General features: G+C 46.7%; 1 protein-coding gene across 8 annotated transcripts in view; it reads right to left on the bottom strand.

Moving 5' to 3' along the window:
* CELF6 (CUGBP Elav-like family member 6) overlaps positions 1–21,769 on the bottom strand; it is a 29,997-nt gene extending 8,228 nt beyond the window's left edge. The window contains exons 1-3 of one of the 8 annotated variants that reach the window (XR_003513010.1): positions 21,383–21,769; positions 17,503–17,585; positions 7,205–7,253 (exon numbers count right to left, since the gene is read on the bottom strand). Coding sequence is in view for 6 of the 8 variants with exons in the window: in XM_027553142.1 (XP_027408943.1) it covers positions 7,205–7,253; positions 17,503–17,585; positions 21,383–21,644 (394 nt within the window). In the remaining 2 variants the exon portion in view is untranslated. Of the gene's footprint in view, positions 1–7,204; positions 7,254–8,382; positions 8,559–17,502; positions 17,586–21,382 lie in introns of those variants that run through there. The other 7 variants (XR_003513009.1, XM_027553142.1, XM_027553143.1 and 4 more) reach the window with 7 other exon arrangements.
* Positions 21,770–24,019: the final 2,250 nt, after the last annotated feature.

Genomic DNA, 24,019 nt, shown 5'->3' on the forward strand with positions numbered 1-24,019 from the left:
CAAGTTGTTTGGACCCTAGAGGTTCATCTCCATAAAGCTACCTTGAGCAGCTGGTCAAACAGGGATTCTAATGTAACAAATCATGGGGTTGAAAGCCCAGGTTAGAGTCAGTCCCTCTGTCTTCTTCAGGAAGGGTCTCAAGACACTGCGCTAGAAAGAAGGCTCTGCCTCAAGTTGGCCCAAAGGAATTCTTGAGGTGCCCAAGTTTCTGGCTTCTAGGCTCATCACAGCCAGCCACTCACTTCCATGTCAGAGAGATAGCATGATTGTACAAACAGCGCAGGCACAGAGTTTCAACATTCGGGTACCAACCACCAAACGCATCCTAAAATTACCAGTCCAACTTTCCATCCAACTACCAACTCGGGAGATCCTGCTGACAGCAGCCTTTGATGCCCTGATGTTCTTAGTAATGACTGCAGCATAATGACCTAGCCAAGGAAGACTATGAAATGAGTGAAGGAAATATCCAGGGGAAACAAAGTCTTCTGATCAGATCTAATGAGTATCAGGGAGGACGTTAATTCCAAAAGAAAACTATGAGAACTAAGAAAGAAATTCAGCAAAGTTCCACTATACAAAAATCAACAAAACAATCAGGGCTTCCCTGGTGGCTCAGTGGTGAAGAGTACGCATGCCAGTGCAGGAAACACAAGTTCAATCCCTGGTCCGGGAAGATCCCACATGCCACGGAGCAACTAAGCCCATGCGCCCCAACTGCTCCACAACTACTGAGCCTGTCCTGTAGAACCCAGGAGCCCCAACTACTGAGCCCGCATGCCGAAATTACTGAAGCCCACACACCCTAGAGCCTGTGCTCTGCAGCAAGCGAAGCCACTGCAACGAGAAATCCACACACCACGACTAGAGAGTAGCCCCCGTTCACTGCAACTAGGGAATAGCCCAAAGACAGCCAGAAATAAATAAAATTTTACAAAGTCAGTTGTGCTTCTATACACTAGCAATGAACAAGCTGAAAACAAAATTAAGAAAACTATTCCACTTAGCATCAAAACAAATAAAATACTTAGGAATAAATTTAAACAAAGATGCCAAAGAACTTGTACCCTGAAAACTATAAAACACTGCTGAAGGAAACTGGGAAGGCACAAACTGAAGGAAATTGGAGGACATCTTTTGTTCGAGAATTGAAAGACTTAATATTGTTAGATGTAAGTATTACCCAAAGCAATCTGCAGATTTAATGCAATCCCTATCAAAATTCCTATGGCATTTTTTTAAGAAATAGAAAAATCGATCCTAAAATTTATATGGAATCTCAAAATACCATGAATAGCCAAATAATCTTGGGGAGAAAAAGAATGTTGGAGGTCTCAGAATACCTGATTTCAAAACTCATTACAAAACTACAGTAATCAAAGTATGGTACGGGCATAAAGAGAGACATTTAGACCAATGGAGAGGAACAGAGAGGCCAGAAATAAGCCCTAACATACATGGTCAAATTATTTTTGACTAGAGTTCCAGTCTTTTCAACAAATGGTGCTGAGAAAACTGGACATCTACATATAAAGGAACAAAGTTGGACCCTTATCTTGCACTATATACAAAAATTAAATGAAAATGAATCAAAGACATAAAGGCTAAAATGATAAAGTTCCTGGAAGAAACAGGGGGGAACCTTCATGACCTTGCATTTGGCATTGATTTCTTGAATATGACATCAAAAGCACAGGCAACAAAAGCAAGAATAGAAATTTTGGACTATGTCAAATTTTAAAACTACTCTGCATCAAAAGACACAGAGTGAAGAGGCAACCTATAGAATGGGAGAAAATATTTGCAAACTGTATATCTGATAAGAGTTTAAGATCCAGAATATACAAAGAGTTCCTATGATTCAATGATAACAAAACAATTCAATTTAAAAAAAATGAGCAAAGGATCTGAATAGACATTTCTTCAAAGAAGATATACAATGGCTAGCAAGTATATGAAAAGATGCCCAACACCACTAATAGTTGAGAAAGTGCAAATCAAAACCACAATGAGATAGCAACTCATAACTGTTGCTTTATTTAAACTGTTAGGATAACTGTTATTTAAAAAAAGAAAAAAAAGGGATGTGGAGAAATTGGGACCCTTGTGGACTATTGTTTACATATGTGCACTAATGTAAAATGGTACAGCCATAGTGGAAAACAATGTGGCAGTTCCTCAAAAAATTAAAAATAGAATTACCGTATTACCTAGTAGTACCAGTTCTGGGTATATATCCAAAAAATTGAAAGCAGAGTCTCAAAGAGGTATTTATACACTCATGTTCACTGTAGCATTATCCACAATGGTCAAAAAGTAGAAGCAACCCAAATGTCTATCAACCAATGAATGGATGAGCAAAATGTGGTGTTTACACACAATAAAATATTACTCAGTTTTTTAAAGGAAAGAGATTCTGATACATGCTGCAACATGGATGAGAATTGAAGACTCTAGGTGATATAAGCCAGTCACATAAAGATATATACTGTATGATTTCACTTATGTGAGGTATCTAGATTAGTAAAATTCATAGAAACAGAAAGTAGAATGGTGGTTGCCAGGGGCTAGAGGGAGGGAGAAATGGAACTTGATGTTTAATGGGAACAGAGTCTGAGTTTTATACGACGAAAAAGTTCTGGATTTTGCACAGCAATGTGAATGTTGCTAACAGTACTGAACTATATTCTTAACAGTGGTAAAAAGAATAAAGATTATGTTATGTCTGTTTTACCCCCGCTTAAAAAAAATACAGTGAAGGAGGAGGCCTGAAAAATAGGGACTTAGACCAAGAAAGAACGGAGACTCCACTGTTTCTTCATCTTGATTCAAGAGACCCCGGAGGCAAGTAAGAAAGCCTGGGCCTTCAGGTTCCCTTAAGAGAGAAGATCTCGGCCTCTGGAGATGCATTTTTCTCTTCTGGAGTAAATGAATAGTGTGGAACTTGGCTGCAGAATTTATGGGAACTGGCATACAGTAAACTATGTATATTTGTATAAACATATACATAGGGCTGGCACACATCCAAAGGCTGCTGTGGGATATCCCTGGTGGCTCAGTGGTAAAGAATCTGCCTGCCAGTGCAGGAGACACAGGTTTCATCCCCGGTCGGGGAAGATTGCCACATGCTGCAGAGCAACTAAGCCCTCAGCTACTGAGCCTGCGCCCTCTAGAGCCTGTGCTCCACAACAAGAGAAGCTACCGAAATGAGCACCCTGTGCACTAGAGAGTGGCCCTTACTTGCTGCAACTATAGAAAAGCAATGAAGACGCAACACAACCAAAAATAAATAAATAAATACTTTTTGAAAAAAAGACTGTGCCTTCCAATGAAGGGGGATGTGGGTTCAACCCCTGGTCAGGGAAGTAAGGTCCCACATATTGTGGGGTGCAGCCAAACATGTTTTTTTTAAATGCTGCCGTAATGTAGTCCATGAAGACTTGGATGCACTCCAAGGGTCACCAATGCTACCAGAGATGGCCATGGAAGAAGAGGACCCCAGAATTAAGTTCATGAGACGGGTCTGTGACCTGTAGAGCATGGTTATACAGAGAGTCTTATGATCATTCAGATTCATAAGGAGCTGTTTAGTCTCAGAACAAATGGGTAGTTTCAAGAACAATGATGTTGTAGGTAATGTTACAGTGGAAAAAAGACTATAGAAGATATATAGACTATAGAAGACTGCAGAAGACTATCTCTGCATCTTTCCAAGCTATTATGAAAAATGTTTTTATAAATTTGCTTTAAACCTTTTTTTCAATGAAAACAATTCTACTTCTATTCAGGCTTTCCCCTGCTATGCTAACAATCTGATTTCTACAAAATTGGCTGGAAGTGAAAATAAAACAGACCTACAATAGAAGTTATAAAAAATAAAGTAAAATATAGGTTATTTCAACCACAATCCTCATGTCTATTGATTAAAAATAATAGTAATACTACTCTGTTGCATTGGCATCAAAATTCAAGCGATAGAATGTGAAATAACTATTTTTGTCAAAAAGCACATGCATGTGTACACAGTAGAATACTCCTGTATGGCAGAGGGGAAATGGAAGTCTCTGGGCCAAAGAAGCAAGCTTGATAGGTTTGGTTAGGCTGTCACAGTGCTGGTGCACTTTTAAAAATGGAATTAGCTGCCAACATTTAATATATTAAAGGGGAAATTTTTAATTAAATCATGACAGTCTCAACCATTTAGGGTTACTTACCTGGCTCCTGTAGCATTTGAGTTAGTGATCCCCATTTTATGGGAAGAAAAAGCTAATAATCTCTTCCAGAAAAAAATGACAAAGTTTTGAAAGATTATATTTGCCTTGATACCCCTTAGATTATGTCTGCATTGATACCAGTATTTTTGTCAGATATAAAAGTCATTAATCATCTGTATACAAAGGATTTAATTGCAGGAATAATTTAAAAATATGCAAGGTCACAGGCTTACCTATATCAGGGCAGGTATGATCATTAACTCTGAAGGTTTATAGAATTGGGATCACAAAGATAAGATTTAAATGGGACAAGCTGTCCTACATTGGTGCCAAATGTTACGTTTCAAAATTCAAATTCAATACCATTTAAAAAATTGCATTTCTAAAGCATTAATTTGTGTTAAAATTCAGCAGAGAGCTTCTGAAGAGATACACAATAGCATTGAAGAGAAGGAGCACATTTTGATTAGTATCTAACAGATCAGTTAGTAGTAAAATACTTCAGTTTCAGTTCAGTTGCTTAATCGTGTCCCACTCTTTGCAACCCCATGGACTGCTGCACGCCAGGCTTCCCTGTCCATCACTAGCTCCCGAAGCTTGCTCAAACTCACATCCATCCAACCATCTCATCCTCTGTCATCCCCTTCTCCTCCTGCCTTCAGTTTTTCCCAGCATCAGGGTCTTTTCCAATGAGTCAGGGTCTTTTCCAATTTTACTGGAAAAGTAAAATATTTATAAAGACCCAACTGTTGCAAGACTTAGTACATATGCCTCCTCTCTCCCAAATGTGTATCAGGGAACATTTGGTGACTTTGAGTGGGAGCAGGAAGGAATTGAAAGATCTGGTCATCCAAAACTATAAGAAGGATTATCCATAGATGCCTTTGGAATATATGCTCCTTAAAAACCATCACTTGTCAAGAAATATCTATGTTATACATGACCACTAAAGGGCTTCCCTGGTGGCTCAGATGGTAAAGAATCCTTCTGCAATGCAGGAGACCTGAGTTTGACCCCTGAGTGGGGATGATCCCCCGGAGAAGGGAATGGCTACCCATGCCAGTATTCTTGCCTGGAGAATCCCCATGGACAGAGGAGCCTGAAGGGCTACAGTTCATGGGGTCACAAAGAGTTGGACATGATTGAGTCACTAAAACTTTCGCTATTTTTCTTTTTAAAATTATGAATCCTACTGCCAGGCAGATGTCTTTTCAGCTAGATTTTCTTTTCCTGCTCTCTTGAGCTGCTCAGAATCTGAACACGTGTAGAGGTGAAATGCCAGAATTTGTCAGTGATATTACACCTGAAAAACTTGTACAAAAAGAAGGAGGAAAATTATAAAAGTCACACTGATGCCACTGCTAGGGGCCCAGATGACCAAGACATCTGGACCAGGCTAAGCAGAAGCATTATTGGTGTGGAGGTCTCCTTTGGGCAGTGGCCCTCATCCTGGTAAGATGTGTTAGACTCCAAGCAACAAATATGTCCCCAGTGTCCTGGATTCAGTTCCTGAACCAGACTCCAAGTCGCATCGTGTTCTTCTGAGCCCTGCACGTGTGCTTCCCTCTACCTGACGTACTTGCTCCCTTGCGCCTCCTTTTTCTATTTGGCTCCTTCTTGTTCATCCTGGAGGTCTCAGCTTAAATAGTGTTACCTCTGGGAGCCCACCTCGACCTCCTAGACTAAGTTAGGTGCCCCATGTTTGTTTCCCCACAACCCCCGGGACTTGAAAAGCACTGATCACACTGAATAATAGCTTCCTTTACTGTTTATATCCCCTTATAAACAATAGAGCTTCATGAGGCCAGGAGGCAGCTTTGCCTTGCATTCCTAATGTGGAGTAAGTTACTCAAAAGATATTGGTTGGATGGTTGAACAAACTACAGTCCAACCTGTCTGCTTCTTAGCTTACTCAGATACTCTCAGGCGGCCTCTCAGCTGTGGGACTGTCTAGTGTTTGTGAGCAGGGCTGAGAAGATGGCCAACACTGGCCGTGATGCCTAACAGGTTCCCAAGAAGCAGAAATTCTTGGGACAAGTGAACCAGAGGTTTGGTGTGCAGCCTGGAACTTCTCAAAAACCAGTCTGGAAAGAATGAGATGGAAAAGGAGGATGTGTGTATGAAGAGGGAGGCAGGAAGCTTGGAAGTAGCTTCTCAAGACAAAGTGGGATGGTAGTATCTTGACCAGAAGCAGAGAATCAGAGATCAGGAAATCAGAGACCAGAATCAGAGATCAGAGAGAGTCAGCAGATGTCAGGGAGGGTTACAGGCAGATATTTTGGAATGATTTAACACCCAAGGGCAAGAAAGACACCAAGAACTGACACCAGAAGCTAGTCTTGCTTTTCCAGCTTAGAAGCTGGCCATAACGTGGCTGGTTGTCAAAAAGCACAGGCTCTCAAACCCTCTGTTCTTAAGGAGCTTTAGTTTTTTCCTGCACTATGAAACAGTGCAGCTAAAAAAAAAAAAAGCACTTTTGAAGACTTTCCATGGTCCTCAACATAGAGTCAAATTTCTTAATATGGCCTGCAAAATCTGTCTGACCAGCGTCATCTTTTTCCTAAGGCAACGAAGGAATATGAGTGGCTCCAACCTAGAATGGACTGGATTTTCTGTAATCAGAAGAATCTGGAAAAGGAGAATAACTCTAGCCTGGTTCTTCAAACAAATCTGGAAGTTCCACCTGTTAAAACAGGAACGAACTTTCTCCAGGGGCCAGGTGACAAGAACTCCCTTCCTCTACGTGTAGCCTCTATCTCCTCAGTCTTCTGGGTCTGGGGATGCTGGGACCCCATCCCTCCTCAGTCTGATCTGGGATGGCTGAGTTGTTTCTGGGGCTGAGCAATCTGGTCCCTCCCTACTTGTTCCCCTTATCCAAGGCAGGCGGAGGGGGGCTCTAGTAATAAAACATGGGTAATCCTGACTTCAGGAGTGGGCCCACCATCCCCGCCATGGATAATACCCTGAGATTTGTCAGGCAGGCAAGTTACCTCCTCGGCCCTCACTGGCAGCCGGCTTCACTTGGATAGGACGATTCATCTGAAAGACATCGGACCAACACACCCCATCAGCACGACCGCCTGGTCCTGGGGCCCCGCCTTCTCCATCCCTGGACTTCTCAGGATCTAAGCCCTCACTCCACCACTCTATACCCCACCACTCTCACACAGGAATTATAGATTTTCTCCAAGATTCCTCCCTTAAATGCAGGACTTTAGAAGGTGCTAAAGCCTGAGGATTAGGCCATACGAAGCTCAGGGCAAGTAAAGGAGGGAATGTGGAGGCTAAAGAGATTCTCCTGCCTTGGGCTCTGTGCACAGACCATGTGAGGCCTGCCCCTCTGGCTCCTGGACTTCCTCTGGGTGAGAGGAATTGGGTAGCAGGGTAGAACTGATACTGCAGATTTGTGTTTTGTGTCTAAGACTGAGAATATAATTTCTATGTGTCATTTAAACAATCTGGGAATCAAGATTTAGTGTTGTCTACCCCCAACTCTGCCGTTTAGTGGTTGTATGACTTAGAGTAAGCCATCCTCGCTTGGATTCAACTTGTCAAACGAGAAAAACCTCCCCCAAGTTTCTACGTCACTATAGTCTACACTCACCCTCCCAGTCCTCTCGCTGGGCACCCTCTACCCTGAGGATGCTGGAGTTCTCCAGGGTACTATCCTCGGCCCCACTCACCCCACTCTTCCCTTTCACCCTGAAGAGTCTCATCCACACCCACAGCCTCTGCTCCTGTCCCCACAGGGCTGACTCAGAGCTCTGCGTCTCCAGCCTGGACCTCCTGCCTGAGCTTGAGCCCCTTGTGGCCAGCTGCTTGCTGGACACCCCGACTAGAAAGTCCACTGGTACCTTCCACTGAACACACCCAAACCAGAGCTCATCTCTTTGCCCAGACCTGATCCTTCCAGTCATCCAAGCTGTAAACCTGGAAAGCAGCTTGGCTCCTTCCTCCCTCCCTTCCCCCACCAACCGATTTCACCTTCTAATTCAGGGGTTCCCTGATCAGGGGTAGATATGAATCACCCGGGAACCATATCAGACTCTCAAGTTGGGGGAACTGTATCATTCATTGGTAAACGCTCCCAGGTGATTTCGATATACACCCCACCCACTCCCATCCCCCAACCACCCTGAGAGAATTCATGATTGAATCCCCATCTCACCTTCCTCTCATGGGTGTTGTGGGGATCACATGAGATAATGGGGACGCAAAAGGTCTTTGTAAACTGCCAGGAGCTGGGTGCGTAGGACGTGAGGAATTATTGTTGGGGGGCAGACAGCTGAGTGCTGGGAGGAATGAACCGCAGCCTTCCTGTTCGTGGAGGAAGGGGTACTGATGCCCATCTGGCCTGAGAAGGTGATGATCTGACCCCCTCCCCTCAGGAAATGCAATGCTTCTGCACCAATCAGGGGCCACTCCATCCTCTACCAGTGTGCTTGTTGCCGAGACAACGGGCAGCTTCCTGTTACCATAGCCACAAGTGCTACCCAGTAACCATGGTAACGCCCTGGCAGTCACAGTTGAGCAATTTCCTTTGGATCAAATTTGGAGGAGGGGGAGTGGGGAGGGCTTTAAAAAAAAAAAGGAAAGGAAAACAGGCCAAGCCTGAACCAGCACAATCCCCCTCCCTCCCAGGACTCAGGTTCTTATGCGCTCTGACACACCCGCCCACTGGTGGTGGAGCACCTGCAGAGGACCAGGTTGTGGATGGGGGCCGAGACACCGACAGGACACAGGCTTCAGTCTAGAGGGGATGACAGATCAATCCAAGCAGATCAGGGTGAGCTGGACAGGTCTGGACTGGCCTGGACCAGGGACCGGGAGGACAGGACCCCTCCCTGGACATGGCCACCTGTGACTGTGGAGGAGAGACCAAGAGACAGAGCCATGGAGAGCAGAGACACAGGGAGAGATGAAGAGACACAGGAAGACAGAAATGATAAGAGAGTAAAACGGACCTGCAAAGGGGCAAGGAAAGAAATACTGGTGGAGATGAGAAGGAATTGAGGGGATAGGGGTCAGGAAGGGAGCATAGGAAAGGGAGGGGGGAGTGTGGCAGCAGGGGAGAAGCCTGGGGTGGGGGCCAGTGATGGTGAGCAAGACCATCATTATTTTATTAGTTCTTAAATAGATTCTAAGAATTTCTCTCTGGAGCCTAGAGTGATGAGCACATGTGACAGCAGTTTCCATGGCAGCTGCCTCCCCGGCTGGGTTTCTGGGGAGATGGAGCTCATTGGGGCTCTGGAGGATGTCCCTTCCCCCAGCCCCCACTGCACCACTCTTTGATGGAGAGTGGGCATTAGGTGGTACATAAACATCCCACGTGGACCTGGCAGAGTCCAGGTCTCAGAGGGTGGGCACCTAGACTTTCCACCACTCAGCCATGTTGTCAGTATTCCCAGAACTCTGAAGAGCCCTGAGCTGGGCCCTTCAGGAGAGACAGCAATGACCCTGGGACCCTGTCCTTAAAGGGTAAAATAATGTCACCATTTCCCAAGAGCCCACTATGTGCCAGGCCCTTCCTGGGGCACTGTATATACACTGTCTCTAAATTCCTTCCAAACACTCTACAAGAGAATGTTGTTGTTCCCATAGTACAGATGAGAAAGTTGAGGCTGCTGCTGCTGCTGCTGCTGCGCTAAGTCGCTTCAGTCGTGTTCGACTCTGTGCAACCCCATAGATGGCAGCCCACCAGGCTCCCCCGTCCCTGGGATTCTCCAGGCAAGAACACTGGAGTGGGTTGCCATTTCCTTCTCCAATGCATAAAAGTGAAAAGTGAAAGTGAAGTCACTCAGTCGTGTCTGACCCTCAGCGACCCCATGGACTACAGCCTTCCAGGCTCCTCCATCCATGGGATTTTCCAAGCAAGAGTACTGGAGTAGGGTGCCATTGCCTTTGGGGGAGGCTAAATCACTTGTCTGAGATGACATGGTGCTTGAGCTGGGATTTGCCCCCTGGTCTGTCTGACATTGAAGTCCATGATTTTCCCTCAAGTTGCTCAACTCTGTTCTGAAGGCATGAACACAAATGAGGAACAGAGGGGCCAGGACCAGGGGAGGAGTGCAAGGTGAAGTGCTGTGGGAGAGGCTGACTCCAGCTGGAGAGGCTGGCTCAGGGATGGCTTTGTGGAGCAGGCAGAGTTTGAGCTGGGTCTTGCAGCACTGGGGTCACTGGGCCATCGTGGGAGGGGCAGGGCTGGAGGCTGAACATTCCAGATGGCTGGGGTATGGACAGGGAGACGAAAGTCTGAAAGAGTAAGGGTTTTCAGGTAGGCGCCTGACATTGAGGGGGCTAGTGAGGGAAAGTTGCTCAGTCGTGTCCAACTGTTTGTGACCCCATGGACTATACAGTCCATGGAATTCTCCAGGCCAGAATACTGGAGTATTCTTGGGCTTCCCTGGTGGGAAGATGAATTGAGAGAATATTACTATATGTAAAATAGATGACCAAAGCAAGCTTGATGCGTGAAGCAAGGCACCCATAGCCAGTGAGTGCTCTGATGATGATGATGATGATGATGAAAGTCGCTCAGTTGTGTCTGACTCTTTGCGACCCCATGGACTATATAGTCCATGGAATTCTCCAGGCCAGAATACTGGAGTGGGTAGCCTTTCCCTTCTTCAGGGGATCTTCCTAACCCAGGGATTGAACCCAGGTCTCCTGCATCGCAGGAGTATTCTTTACCAGCTGAGCCACTAGGGGGCTAGGGTAGTACAAATTTCTCCCAGTCAGATAGATGTGGATTTAGATCCTGGCTTCATCAGTACAGTTTACTAAAAGGTCTCTGAGCCTCAGTAGCCACATTAGTAAAAGGGGATTCATGATCCTACTTTGAAGGGGTGTGGTGAAAGTGACAAAAGCTAGATCTTAGTAGATGCACCAGATGTTATACGTTTTTTGTTTGTGTTTGTGTTTTAAATGGAAGGATATGAAATTGAAAAGTCAGAAGCCAGATCAGGGCAGGTTGTGAAAACTATGATGAGGAAGTTTGTTGTATTTCAAAGGCAGCAGAGATCTAGGGAAGTAGGGGAAGAATCTGTCTTATGAAGGATCCCATGAACTGTCATTATGCAGAGTAAGGATTGGAAAGGGAAAAATTAGAGGCAGGAAGATCAGTGATACAGGTAAGGGTTGAGGGTGACCTGGATCAGGGCAGAAGGAAATGGACAGATTCAAGAGATATTGAGGAAGAATGAACTGGACTAAAGTTGTATTGAATATGGGGAATGAGGGAGAGGAGGAAATTCTGACTGACAGGTTTCTGGCTTAGGTGTTGGGGAAGTTGGTAGTTTGGCAGGTAGGAGGTGCAGGGCAGGAGCCCAAGATGGTGATGACTGAGTTGGGAAAAGGAATGCTCCCCTAGGCTCTGACCTTCAGTCTCCACTGGGAAGTGGTTGGGGAGGGCATCCAGTATTTGGGTATGTTGTCTGTGACTGGAGGAGAAAGAGAGATGCCCACATGAGTTACCTGGGCAACCCTACCTGCTTCATTCCTTCCACAGCCAGGGGAGGGATGTGGGAGTGGGGTGAAGTACCCACGATTCCCCTTTGAAGAAAGAAGGCATTGCCTCCTTGGTCAAGCACTTGTCATGGGACCTCAGGGGAGCTCTTGCCCTTGGCTGAACACTTGTTCCCCTGAGTTTCCCAAGTCCAGGCCTACGTCTGCTTCAGGACCTAGCTCTGGAGGGGAAGTCAAGGGAGAGTATGTCAGAAAAAGGAGAGAACAACCCACTCCAGGCCATGGAATGGAGAAGGTCAGCAGCAGCACAGACACACGCTGGGTCCTGATCCTTCTGCCTCTGTGAGCAGCAAGGAAGGCCACACCTTACTCCTCCCTGCTTAGCTTGCTTACAGTTCCTGCCTTTGGACTCTGCATCTCCTTCTTCAGACTCTTCTGTCCGATGCTAACTATTCCCTCCACTTGGCACTCATGATACCCTCAGCCCCTTCCCCTCACTGTGGGAAGACTGTTTATTGTAACCTCCCCAAAGACGGGGCTCCTGGTGGGTCTAAGAGAGGTGTCATGGGTGCAAGAGAGAGCTGAGCAGATAAAAAGGAAACCACCACGGTCAGCACTTTGTTCTGCCTCACCCCCTTCCTCTAATTCAGTCCACTCCCGAGTCCCATTCGTTCTAGGGTCTGTACAGATGACAAATCCATCCTCTCCTCTCCATCCCTGCCTCAATCCCAGCTCCACGCCAGTGTCATATTCACCTGCACTCAAGTAACTGTGTCCAGAGGGTCACCTGCCTCCCACAGTGCTTCCTCTCCATGCCAGCCTCACTCCATATCCAGAGTGATCTTTTAATACCGGTCCCTCTCTCTTCCCTGCGCCAAATGCACCCACAGCTCCCCATTGTAAGCCTCCAATAAAGCCCGAGATCCTAAGACTGGGAGCCCAAACCTGTTAGTCCTGCGTCCCCTGTTGTCCTGTACATGTGATCCTCTCCATTCAGCTGGAGCCTTAGCCATCTCCACTGGACACCTTCCCTGCCAGTTCTCACAATGTTCCCAAGATTCCAGAAGTAGCCTTTGTCTTTTAGGTTTCTAGGCCCTCAAACATGATGATCATGATTCAGCTCAGATAGCATCTCCACCCTCTCCACTCCTGATGCCTCTTTTATGTGCCCAGAGGTAAACCCCACTGAGGTGCAGTGGGTTATTTCTGGGCTGGAAGCTCCTTGAAGGCAAAGGTGCCAGCTCACGCAATGAGCAGGTGCTAGCACATTCAGTGCATCTGTGTGAGATACAGACAGGCAAATTAGATACTGTGGACAAATTAGGCAGAATGGGGCTGACACAGTCCTATGATCATGAGCATGGCTGGGTCAACAGAGCATGGCTAGACTGCAGCCCCCGTTTGCCTTTTTCACTCAAGCTCTTTCACGCAGGACACACCTGCAAAAGCAAGTGTACTCAGTGTTTGAAGGGGTGGATGCCCAGGGAAAAGGAGATCATGAGCATGAGGAGAGACAAGCGAGGGAGGGGGCACCTTCTGAATCCTGGAAGGCAGGGCCAAGGTCGGGCCTCACTTTCTCCAGGTGGATTCCGGAGCCTGAAGTGAGGCTGAAAGAAGCCACTCCAGCTTCCTGGGGAAGAGGCTGCAGAAGCTGGGACAACCACTGAGGTCTGGAGGGAGTCCTGATTTGGGAGCCAAGCTTTAATAGGTGATAGAAATTAGCACGGAGCTGGTAGAGAAGGGTGGGGGAGGTACCAGCTGGGCAGACACCATGAAATTTCTCCTAGGGGTTCAGGCTTTCTCTTTGAATTTGACCCAGCTTTTCTTAACCCCACAGTGACAGTGTGTCTCCAGTAGGAGTCCAGATTGAAGTCTTATCTGTGCTTCTCCAGCAGGTGGCAGTGTGCCCAGGACCCTGAGCCTACAGGGAGCTGGGCACCTTCCCCCTCCATGCTGGTGGGCCCAAGGCCAGGTGACTAAAGCTGCTGCTGCCCCTGGCAGGCCCAGAGGAAAGATGGATGGCTCGGCCAATGCTGGGGCTAGCCAACAAGGCCATTGATTTTCATTTAGGAGAATAATTAAATATTAATTTTCACTTTGTTAAGCTGAGGAGGGTGAACCAAGCCAATCCTGGCAGTATCAGAGGAAGTCAGGCCATATTGGAAGCCTGAGGATGACAGGGTCAGAGGGGCCAGGTGTACCCAGTCATCATCTGCTCTAGAACCTTTGTCCCCTGTCTGCCACCAGCCTGGCTCAGGTAACAGTGCAGTGGCTAAGTGAATGAGTTCTGGAGCCTGACTACCTAGGCTCAAAGCCCTGATCTTCCCATCAGTAACTACCCGACCTTGGGCAAGTCACTTGTTCTCCATGACTCAATTTCCTCATCTATAAAATGTGAATGCCATAACAATACCTTCTTCATAGAGGATTAAATGACTTTGAACATGTCAAGTGCTAGGAACACTGTCGCTATCAATACATGTTAGTTATTATTTCTTTTCCTTCCCAGAAATAACCCTAGTAGTATAGCGCTTCACTGTCCTGATCTCAGGTGCCCTCAGCCCGATAGAGTCCACCAGGTACCCCTTCACTTGTGGAGCCCTGTGGCTGGTTGAGGAGGGGATTTTTTTCTTTATTATTTGTTTATTTGGCTGCACCAGGTTTTAGCTGCATGTGGGATCTTTAGTTGCAGCATACAGACTCTTAGTTGTCGCATTCAGAATCTAGTTCCCTGCACGCATGTGCATGCTGAGTTGCTTTAGTCGTGTCCGACTCTTTGTGATCCTATGGACCATAGCCCACCAGACTCCTCTGTCTATTCAGTTCTCCAGGCAAGAATACTGGAGTGGGTTGCCAGCCCTTCCTCCAGGGGATCTTCCCAACCCAGGGACAGAACCAGAGTGTCCGACAGCTCCCGTACTGACAGGTGGGTTCTTTACCACTAGTGCCACCTGGGAAGCCCTGTAGTTCCCTGACCAGGGATCAAACCCAGATACCCTGTGGATTTTTGTGTTCTTTTTCGCTATACAATAGATCCTTATTGATTATCCATTTTGAATATAGTAGTGTGTCCTAGCTATCCCTTTCCCCAGGCAACCGTAAGTTCATTTTCTCAATTCGTGAGTCTCTATTTTGTAGGTTCATTTATATCATTTCTTGTTAGATTCCACATATAAGGGATGTCATATGATATTCCTCTTTCTCTAACTTACTTCACTCAGTGTGACACTCTCTAGGTCCATCCATGTTGCTGCAAATGGCATTATTTCATTCTTTTTAATGGCTGAGTAATATGCCATTGTATATATGTGCCATATCTTCCTTATACGCTCCTCTGCTGGATCCCCTGCATTGGGAGCACAGAGTCGTAGCCACTGGGCCATCAGGGAAGTCCCTGCGGGGGATTTGTTCTCCCAGATTTCATCTTAGTTTTTTCAGTGTCTTCTGTTAGCTTTCAGGATAAAGTCCAAACCCTTCACCGTGGGATTCAAAGTTTCCCCTTCAACCATAGCCCTCTGTGGATCTTCTCTCCAGTCTGGCCCGTGCTCATGTGGGGACCCTCCTCTACACTCCCAGCCCCATTTCACACCCATCTGTTCCTGTTGTCTCTGCACCTTTACCATGATGTTTGCCATATATGGAGTCTTATCACTTGTCTCCCTGACTCTTAATTCTAGCGACAGAAGTCATTTACTCCCAAGGGTGGATGCATAATGACTTCTACTATCACTCCTAGTAATGCTGCTGTTACTACTACTACCATCAGCTAACCTGTACTGAATACCTACTGTCTGCCAAGATTTGTGTTAAGCACTTTATATGACTTAGTTTATTTAATTATTATCACAGCCCTACAAGCTCAATTTCACAGAGGAGGAAAGCCTAGGCTTAGAGCGGTAAAGACTTGCCCAAGGTCATAGAGTTAGTGAGTGGTAGGTCCTGGATTGACACCCAGGTCTGTCTAGCTCCAGAGCCTGCCTACAGAGGATTGGTGAGGGTGATAAGTTGGTGTTGCGGTGGCAGTGGTGGATTTAGTTGCTCAGTCTTGTCTGACTCTTAGCGACCCCATGGACTGTACCCCGCCAGGCTTCTCTGTCCATGGGATTCTCCAGGCAAGAATACTGGAGTGGGTTGCCATTTCCTTCTCCAGGGGATATTCTCTACCCAGGGACTGAACCCGGGTCTCCTGCATTGCAGGGTGGTTCTTTACCACTGAGTCATCCAGGAAGCCCACATTGGTGTTACTTGACACTGAGCCTTCAAGACCCAGGCTCAAGTTCCTTCAATTACAAGGATTGGTTCTAGGACCTGACACCCCATTAACAGCTTGATCAGCTCTAAGTAAAGCTTGTCTTTTTTTAAAAATGTAATTTCATTTTAATTTTCATATTTTGATTGCACTATGCGGCTTGGAGGGTTTTAGTTCCTTAACCAGGGCTTGAACCTGGGACCTCAAGCAGTGAGGGTGGAGTCCTAACCATTAGACCACCAGAGAATTCCCTGAAGTTTGTTTTATTGCTGGAGGGCTCTGATGATGAGAAATGAATTCTTTATACTGAGCTGAAATTAATGTGGCTGTTTTTTATACCCCACTGATCCTGGTCCTGCCCTATGGGGATACCCATAGAAGACCAAATCCTTCTTCAGGATCTGAAGGTGGGTACCCACCCCAGCAGTAATATGTATTGAGATCTTACTCTATACCAGGTACTTGCTAAGCCTCAGTTAATCCCCCCAATAGTCCAGTGAGCTAAGCATTAGTATTACCCACTCCCTATAGGTGAGGAATTGAAGCTTGAATGTCTAAGTAATGTATCTGAAGATACAGAAATGCTAAATGGCAGAGCTGGGATTCAACTCCAGTCTATGAGACTCAAAAACTAGTATTTGTAATTATTATGTTATGATGTCTCCCTATTGTAGCCCTCACTAAACCCTGTCCAGCTAAATATCCCTGATTCTTCAAATTATCATGCCATAATATATTTTATGTCCCTATACCATCCAAGTCTCTTTCTGGTAGGCTCAGGACCCTATTAATCCTGAGGCCTGGAATTGGATATATTCCCAGGCTTGGCCTGCCCAGGACAACAGCATTCTTGCTCTAGACATGTCACTCCTTGGACAAGAGAAAATGAAACTGTGTAGTATGACTTGCTCCTGGTGAACCCTAGTTCCCCAAGTGTTAGGAACACTAGTCCCTAACGATTGCCACTTTCTTCCTTCAGCAGTAGGTCCTGCTTTGTCTTCTGTCTAGCGATTAGCCATCAGCCAAGGCCATATCAAGTGCCACTGATGTGCACTGGCCCAGCTGCCTGTAGAATGAGATCTCTTTTAACCTTGATCTAAGTGTTTGGAGGTGTGGAAGGAAAGCAATATTGGTGAGTCAAGACACCCAAAAAGAATTACAGGAAGAGGATCATCCAGGACCCCAGAACTCGAAGAAATGGGATACCAGCCCAGCAGAGCCTCTCCCCTGTGTATCTGCAAATATGCTCACACCAGTGACAAATGACACCTAACATCATGATTTTAGCCAAATCGACAAATTCTAGCATAGCTCACAAGAGTAATGACTTTCCTAAAAGATGGGAATAGTACACTTGGCCCAAGAGTCTCAGGCCCATTTCTTTGGACCAGAAGACTGAATATAACATATAACCTGTAGCTGTTAAGGGTACAGGTAAGTCCTCTGCTAGAAAGATGACTCTTCTTCTAGTTCCTGATCCCAACCCAGCCACCACATGCTGCTTTGGCAAGCACATAGGGCATGTTCCCAGCCAGAAGTGGTTCCCACCGCCCCCCCCAACCCTGGTGGACTTACCCCTGGCAGGGTCTTCTGCTCGTGCAGCGCACTCTGGGCCTTGAGAGCAGAGTCCCGGGCGCAGTAGGTGAGGAAGGCACAGCCTGGGGAGGAAGAGGCTGGCTCAGGGGTTTTCCTGAAACCCCCAGATACTCTTCCTGGAAAGACCCTATTACACTGACAAACTCAAGGCCATTCTCCTTTCTACAAGGGTACTGCTTCTGAGAAGCCTTCTCTGCCTCCCACCTTCTCTGAAGGGAGGATCTTCATGTGCCCGTGTCACAGACTCTGGCTCCCTCACTCGCTCCTGGCCTTTTGCCTAGGGAACATGTGCACCCACACCCAATCACATATTCATGCAATCCCACATCTCCCCTCCCCACGCCAGCCATAAATCCTGTTGGGGTTAAAACTCCCTAAGCGGCTTTGCCTTCAGCTTTAACCCCAACCTCCCCCTTCCTTTTTGGATTCATACTCCTAAAGTCTCTAAGAATCAACCTCAATTCCTTCCCAACTCAGTTTCAGATGGGAGCAGACAGAAAAGGAGGAAGAAGGTTGGGAACCAAGCCCAGGACCCCACAACTCCTTCCTGATACCTCCTCCTAGTTTGAGTCTAAGGAATGGATTGATTTGAAGCTTGGGAGATGGAACTGGTTTAAGGACATCTTATAGACAGGAGCTTCTAGGGACTTCCAGTCCTATCCAAAGTACTTGATTCATCAACCCTCCCAGGACTACAGGATAGGGCCTCTTAAAGTGTTTTTATGCCCCAAACATGACTTCTCTAAAAGAATAAGTAGTTAAAGGGGAGAGAAGGAGTCTAAGTTGAACCAAAGGTTCAGTCCTACCCACTGTTTGTCCAGCCTCAGAACCTGTAGCCTGCTAGGAAGCATAGGGCCAAGACTTCTTCTGTTCCAAAAGTCATTCATTGAACACTCACTTACTCAGAAAAGATTTATTGAATACTTACTTCTTATAGTGGTATATTATGATGGCTTGAAGGTAAAGTGGTAACAAGACAGACACATTTCCTGCCCTCATGGGAATCATGTAAAGGATCATGAGGGAGACATATCTAAGTCCACACAATTGAGGAATGAATGTCTCAGAGAACACACTGAGCTCTCAATAACAGAGGGGGGTTGACAAGGTGATGGAAAGGGTAGTGATTATTTCAAGCAGAGAGAATAGTACATATTCTATTGGACGATTACATATTCTATAGGACTGAGTAAAGAATTCAGTGTGTTGGGGAAACAGATGGAAGGCCAGTATGGTTGAAGGTTGGTAACTGGGGGCAGATTGGCCAGAGAGGTATGCAGGGATCAGCTCATCTGTAACTTCAGTTTGGATTTTGAATTTTGTCCTAAGAACAGTAGAGAGCCACTAAAGGGTTTTAAGCAGGGTTGTGACATTAGGTCTGTGTTTTCAAGAAGAGCCTTCTGAGTAAAGGAAGGAAAAAGACTAAAGGAAGAGAAAGTGGATGTGGGAAACCATTAGGAGCTTGATGCAGTTTTCCACTTAGACCTCAGCAGACTTCAAAGGCAAATGGGAACATTTTATCCATGTGGCTGTCCTCTTAAGGTGGGCAGATATCTGCCATTCACTGGGTTAAAGAGACCTTAGAGAACTCCTGGAACAACCACTTATCATATCAATAGGAAAATTGATGCCCAGAAAGTATGCCAGTGGTAGGACAGGGTTTGGAATCTCCAACTCCTAGGCTGAGCTTGTTTTCAAAGCTGTGGCTTTGAAATACTGTGGCTGCCCCCTTCAGTATTCAGCCATCTAAAAGAAAATGAGTCACTCTGGCTTTTGGACGTCACTGTTGCTGGGGAGAAGGTGGAGAATATGTTGATTGGGAGACCCTCCCCATTGACCTTGCAAAGTAACCTTGCCTTCAAGAGTTGTGGGTTGATTTGGGGGAAAAAATCACCAAAACCTGATTCCGCTTACATCCCTGCTCCATCTTCCACCACCAAACCATATTAGCTGACGTCAGAACTGAGCAGGGCTGGGGCCCTGTCTGAAAGGCTCAAGGGCCTACTTGCTGCCAAAAGGAGCCCTGTGTGGACAGGGAGTGGAAGAACAGAAGGATAAAAAGACAGAGAAGCATGGCTTGAGGGACAGATGAATGGGGAAAAAAATAAACAGGAAGAATTAGAACTAAGTGGAGAGAGAGAAAGGATTAGGGAACAGTTCAGAAACTCTGATGGTGTTTGAGTGAGAAGAGTGAGAATTAAAGAGAATCTATACACTTCCTTTACTACAGATTGCTCAGAAAGACCAGCTTGTACTTACATACTGAAATAAATGTCTAAAAAATAAGACCATAAGTTGCTATGGATGGATGGGCAGTTGGGCAACTGGACTGCATTAGAAGGGATCTGGGTGGTATGGTCTTGTGGTTTCATGCCCTTTTAAAAATAACCCCACTCCAAAGGGTTTAAGATGCACTGCTACATATCTGGTCCCAGATCCTCTATGGACATTTTCCTGAAACTCCTACATTAGTGTGCCTAGGAACTCCCCAAAGCCTTTGAGTTGAAAAGGTGGCAGCCTGATTCCAGCTCTCAGCCCTTAGGAAAATACATTTAGCTGTTACCCAGGGCCCACCACTTCTCTCCTGGAAAGATCATGGAGGATAGTTGGAGACCCCCCCCTACTCCACAAATCCTGAAACTACAGCATGGTGAAGGTGGGGAGAGAAAAAGGTGATTCTTCTCAAATAATTTCCTTCCCATGCCTATGTATGATATGTGACTCTGGCCATCTTACTCCAGCCCAGCCTGGACAGACTTTTCTGCATGTAAACAAGCCTCCTCCCTCTCCCTACAGGAAGAAAGAGGTGTGGCAGGACAGGACCATGGTGCCTGTCTCTTGAACAGGGGCTGGGAGAAGACCACTTTCTGCCTCTTCAACTTGACCCACCCTGAGGCTCTGATCCACAGGTTCTGGTCTAGGACCAGCTTGTGAGGAAGGGAAAGCCATAAAGAGGATTGGGAGTCCATAAAGAGGATTGGGAAGGGACAAATATGTGGCACGGGAGTGAGGAGATTAGAGAGTAAAAGAAGTGTGGGTTCAGCTGAGAGGACACCTGAGATGCGGGGGATGAGGGAGCACAGATGGCTGGAGTTCCTGCTGAGGTCAGAGTCCTGGACTCAGATCAGAAGAAGATAGTGTTGGGGTTCTGGATGGGAATGGAGAGACTGGGGCTATTCCTAAGCAAGAAGGTGGAATTTGGTGCTGAGAGCCTCCTGGGAAGGGAATTGGATTTTGTGATTTAGACGGGCCTGCATTCTGAAGAAGGCGAGAGTTTGGGTCTGTGGGATTTTAGGCTGGCAATCTGAATCAAAAAGAGGCTCCAGATATTGCCAGGTCTTAGAGGCAAGAATGAGGAGTGCAAGTCCAAAATGTGTGTAAATGTGGTTATCCCTGAATGGGCTGGCACCAGATTGGGGGGGGGTGATACAGGAATGATTGGGTCCAGGGTTTGGGAGACTGAGGGTGTCAGAGACTTAGAAGGTGGAATAACTTCCCAAATTCCTGGATTTGGGCTGTCTGATGGGAAAGATGGAGGGAAGTCCAGCTGAAAGGCGGAGACTGTTAGGGTGTGAGAGCCGAGGGGTAGGGAGTTGGAGGTTAGAATAGAGAACACGCCAGGGGGCCAGAGTGATGATCAGAAGGAGGGTGTCAGAAAATTCTGGGTTGAGGGTTCTGTGATCTGGGAGAAAGACTGGGCTGAAGTGGGCTGGTACTGGACTGGTGTTGGACTGGCTCTAGGCAGGGCTTGGGTTGGGGCTGCAGTTGAGGCTGGGATTTGGGCTGGGCCTCACTCTAATCGGATTGGGGCTGGGCTGGGCAGGGCTGGGCAGGGCTGGGCTGGGCTGACCCCGCGCACCTTTGTGGAGGCCGGTGAGCCGGTCCTTCAGCACCGTCAGCTCGTAGATGCGGCCGAACTCCTCGAACAGCGGCTTGAGGTCCTGCTCGTCCAAGCCCCGCGGGATCTGCCCCACGAAAAGCTTGATGGCGTCGTGGTCCTTCATGGGCACGGCAGGACCCGGGTTTAGCCCGCTCATGCCGATGCCGCTGTCCGCGGTGCTGAAACCCAGGCGAGGGCCGGGGCCGGCGGGCGGCGCAGACCCTCCGGGCGCCGCGGCCATATCCCCGCCCGGTCCGCCCTCCCGCCGGTCCCGCCTGTCCCGCCGTCCCCTCCCTGGACCGGTGGAGAGGGCCGGGGGGGAGGGGGCGGGACCCAGGCGGCGAGGGCAGGAGGGGAGGCTGCACAGGGGGCGGGGTCCGGGTGGAGGGGCGTAGAAAGGGTGGGGCGGGCTGGAAGGGGGCGGGGCAGGGGGCGGGGCAGGCCCGGGCTGAGGCGGCGGGACGCTGGGGTCTGGCTTGAGGTCCCAGCGCGGCGCTCTCTGGGCTCCCGCCCGAGCTCTCCCAGAGCTGAGCCCCGAGCCCCAGCCCCTGTGTTTGATGACGTAAGGGCAGCTGGCCGCCGGGTCTACGCAAATGATTTGCATAATGAGGAAGCAACGGCCAATCAGAGATGGAGTTGACCGGGTTCGGCCGGGGGCGGGAGGGGTGGCTGGGCTCTAGCGCTCCTTCCTGCTCGCCATGGCAACCGGACCCTAGGATGCCCTGTGTCTGTCGAGTATGTGCGGGCGTGGCCGTGGATCGTGCGTGTGCGCCTTGGACAGCGTGAGGGGAAGTAGCTTTGTCATGCGTGGTGATGTCTGAGGGAGTCAGAGCTAACCCCTCTCCTCACACACCAGCACACACAGGCACACACCTCCAATCACTGGAGCGTTTCCTGCGGGGGTGGATGGGGATTCCTCTTCTCCATTCCCACTACCGAAGCCAGTCCTCGGAGCCGATCCCACCCCGCCTATCACACAGCTCTCTCCTCAACAACTACCTTACGCACGAGACTCAAATGCATTCGTCTCCCACGGATCCCGCAAAAACTAAAAATAAAATTTTAAAGAAAGAAAAACAAAACAAAAACTCCAAAACACTCCTGGAACATGAATTCCTCCTCAGGAGAGTGAGGGAACTTACATAGCCATATTTGCTCACACACCTAGTTCATCCTGATTCTGTGAGCTCACGAGTGTTATCCTCTTTTTCCAGAAAAGGAAGCTGAGGGTCTGAGGGTCAAGGAGGTTAGGACCAAGCCGGCCCCTAACATCTGCTTGGGCCAGGGCAAAAGAAGAAATGAAAATACACATACTGCGTGTCTAAATATTTAAAAGATACAAATCAAGTTCAGTTCAGTTCAGTTCAGTCGCTCAGTCGTGTCCGACTCTGCGACCCCACGAATCACAACACACCAGGCCTCCCTGTCCATCACCAACAAGTTGTTAAATATGTTTATTTCTTATTTCTGCAAATACTCCTTCATAATAAAAATGAAAAACATGTGTAAAACTGCTTTTATATGATGGAAAGTTGGCAACATATCAGAGCTGATGGAATTTTTATTGCACTTGCTTATGTCTGAGTATTCTTTTAATGGGTCAGTGATATTTGGACGCAAGGAGTACAATAAAGATAAATAATTCATAAGTTATATGTTTATTTCAAAATTTTTTCTTGCCTTCTTTCATTAAAATTGCTAATCTGTCTTCATTGATGACTGTTCAAGAGCAGCAGTAGCAACTAGAATCAACAAAATGTTGTTACAATATTCAAATTCAGAAATAATTAATTTTTTTTTTACTTTTAGTAAAAAAAAATCCTTGTAATTACCTGATTATGGAATGGTTACCATAATATTTGTTTCACTGAGCTTGATGTATTTTTTCAAATTTCTTTGAAACTTTCTCTGTAAGTCTATTTTTTAGTTTTCAACTGTTTGGAGAATTTTCCTTTTGTCTCTCTTTTATGAACTTCTAGTTTGAGAACATACTCTGTACAATTTCAGTTATTTTACATTTGTTGAGGTTTTGTGATCCTCAGAATATGATCTATCTTGGTAAATGCTTTGTCGGTGAGTGAAAAGAATATTTTCAACAGTATATTCTGCTGTAATTGGATGGAGTGTTCCATAAATGCTGACTAGATCCTGTTGGTTGATGGTGTTGTTGAGTTCTCTATCTTTGCTGACTTTATGTCTACTTGTTTTCTCAACTATTGAGAGAGGGTTATTTAAGTCTACAATTATAATTGTGAATTTATTTCTCCTTCCAGTTCTATTAGTTTTTCTTCACATATGTTGCAGTTCTCTTGGTTGGTACATACACATTTAGGATTGCTATGTTTTTCTGGTGGATTGACTCTTTTATCATTATGTAATGTCAATGATTATATTCCTTGCAACCAAAGATGGAGAAGCACTATACAGTCAGCAAAAACAAGACTGGGAGCTGACTGTGGCTCAGACCATGAACTCCTTATTGCCAAATTCAGACTTATATTGAAGAAGGTAGGGAAAACTACTAGACCATTCAGGTATGACCTAAATCAAATCCCTTATGATTATACAGTGGAAGTGACAAATAGATTCAAGGGATTAGATCTGAGAGACAGAGTG

Source organism: Bos indicus x Bos taurus, chromosome 10 (genome assembly GCF_003369695.1).
Source record: "Bos indicus x Bos taurus breed Angus x Brahman F1 hybrid chromosome 10, Bos_hybrid_MaternalHap_v2.0, whole genome shotgun sequence".
NCBI classification, from domain to species: domain Eukaryota; kingdom Metazoa; phylum Chordata; class Mammalia; order Artiodactyla; family Bovidae; genus Bos; species Bos indicus x Bos taurus.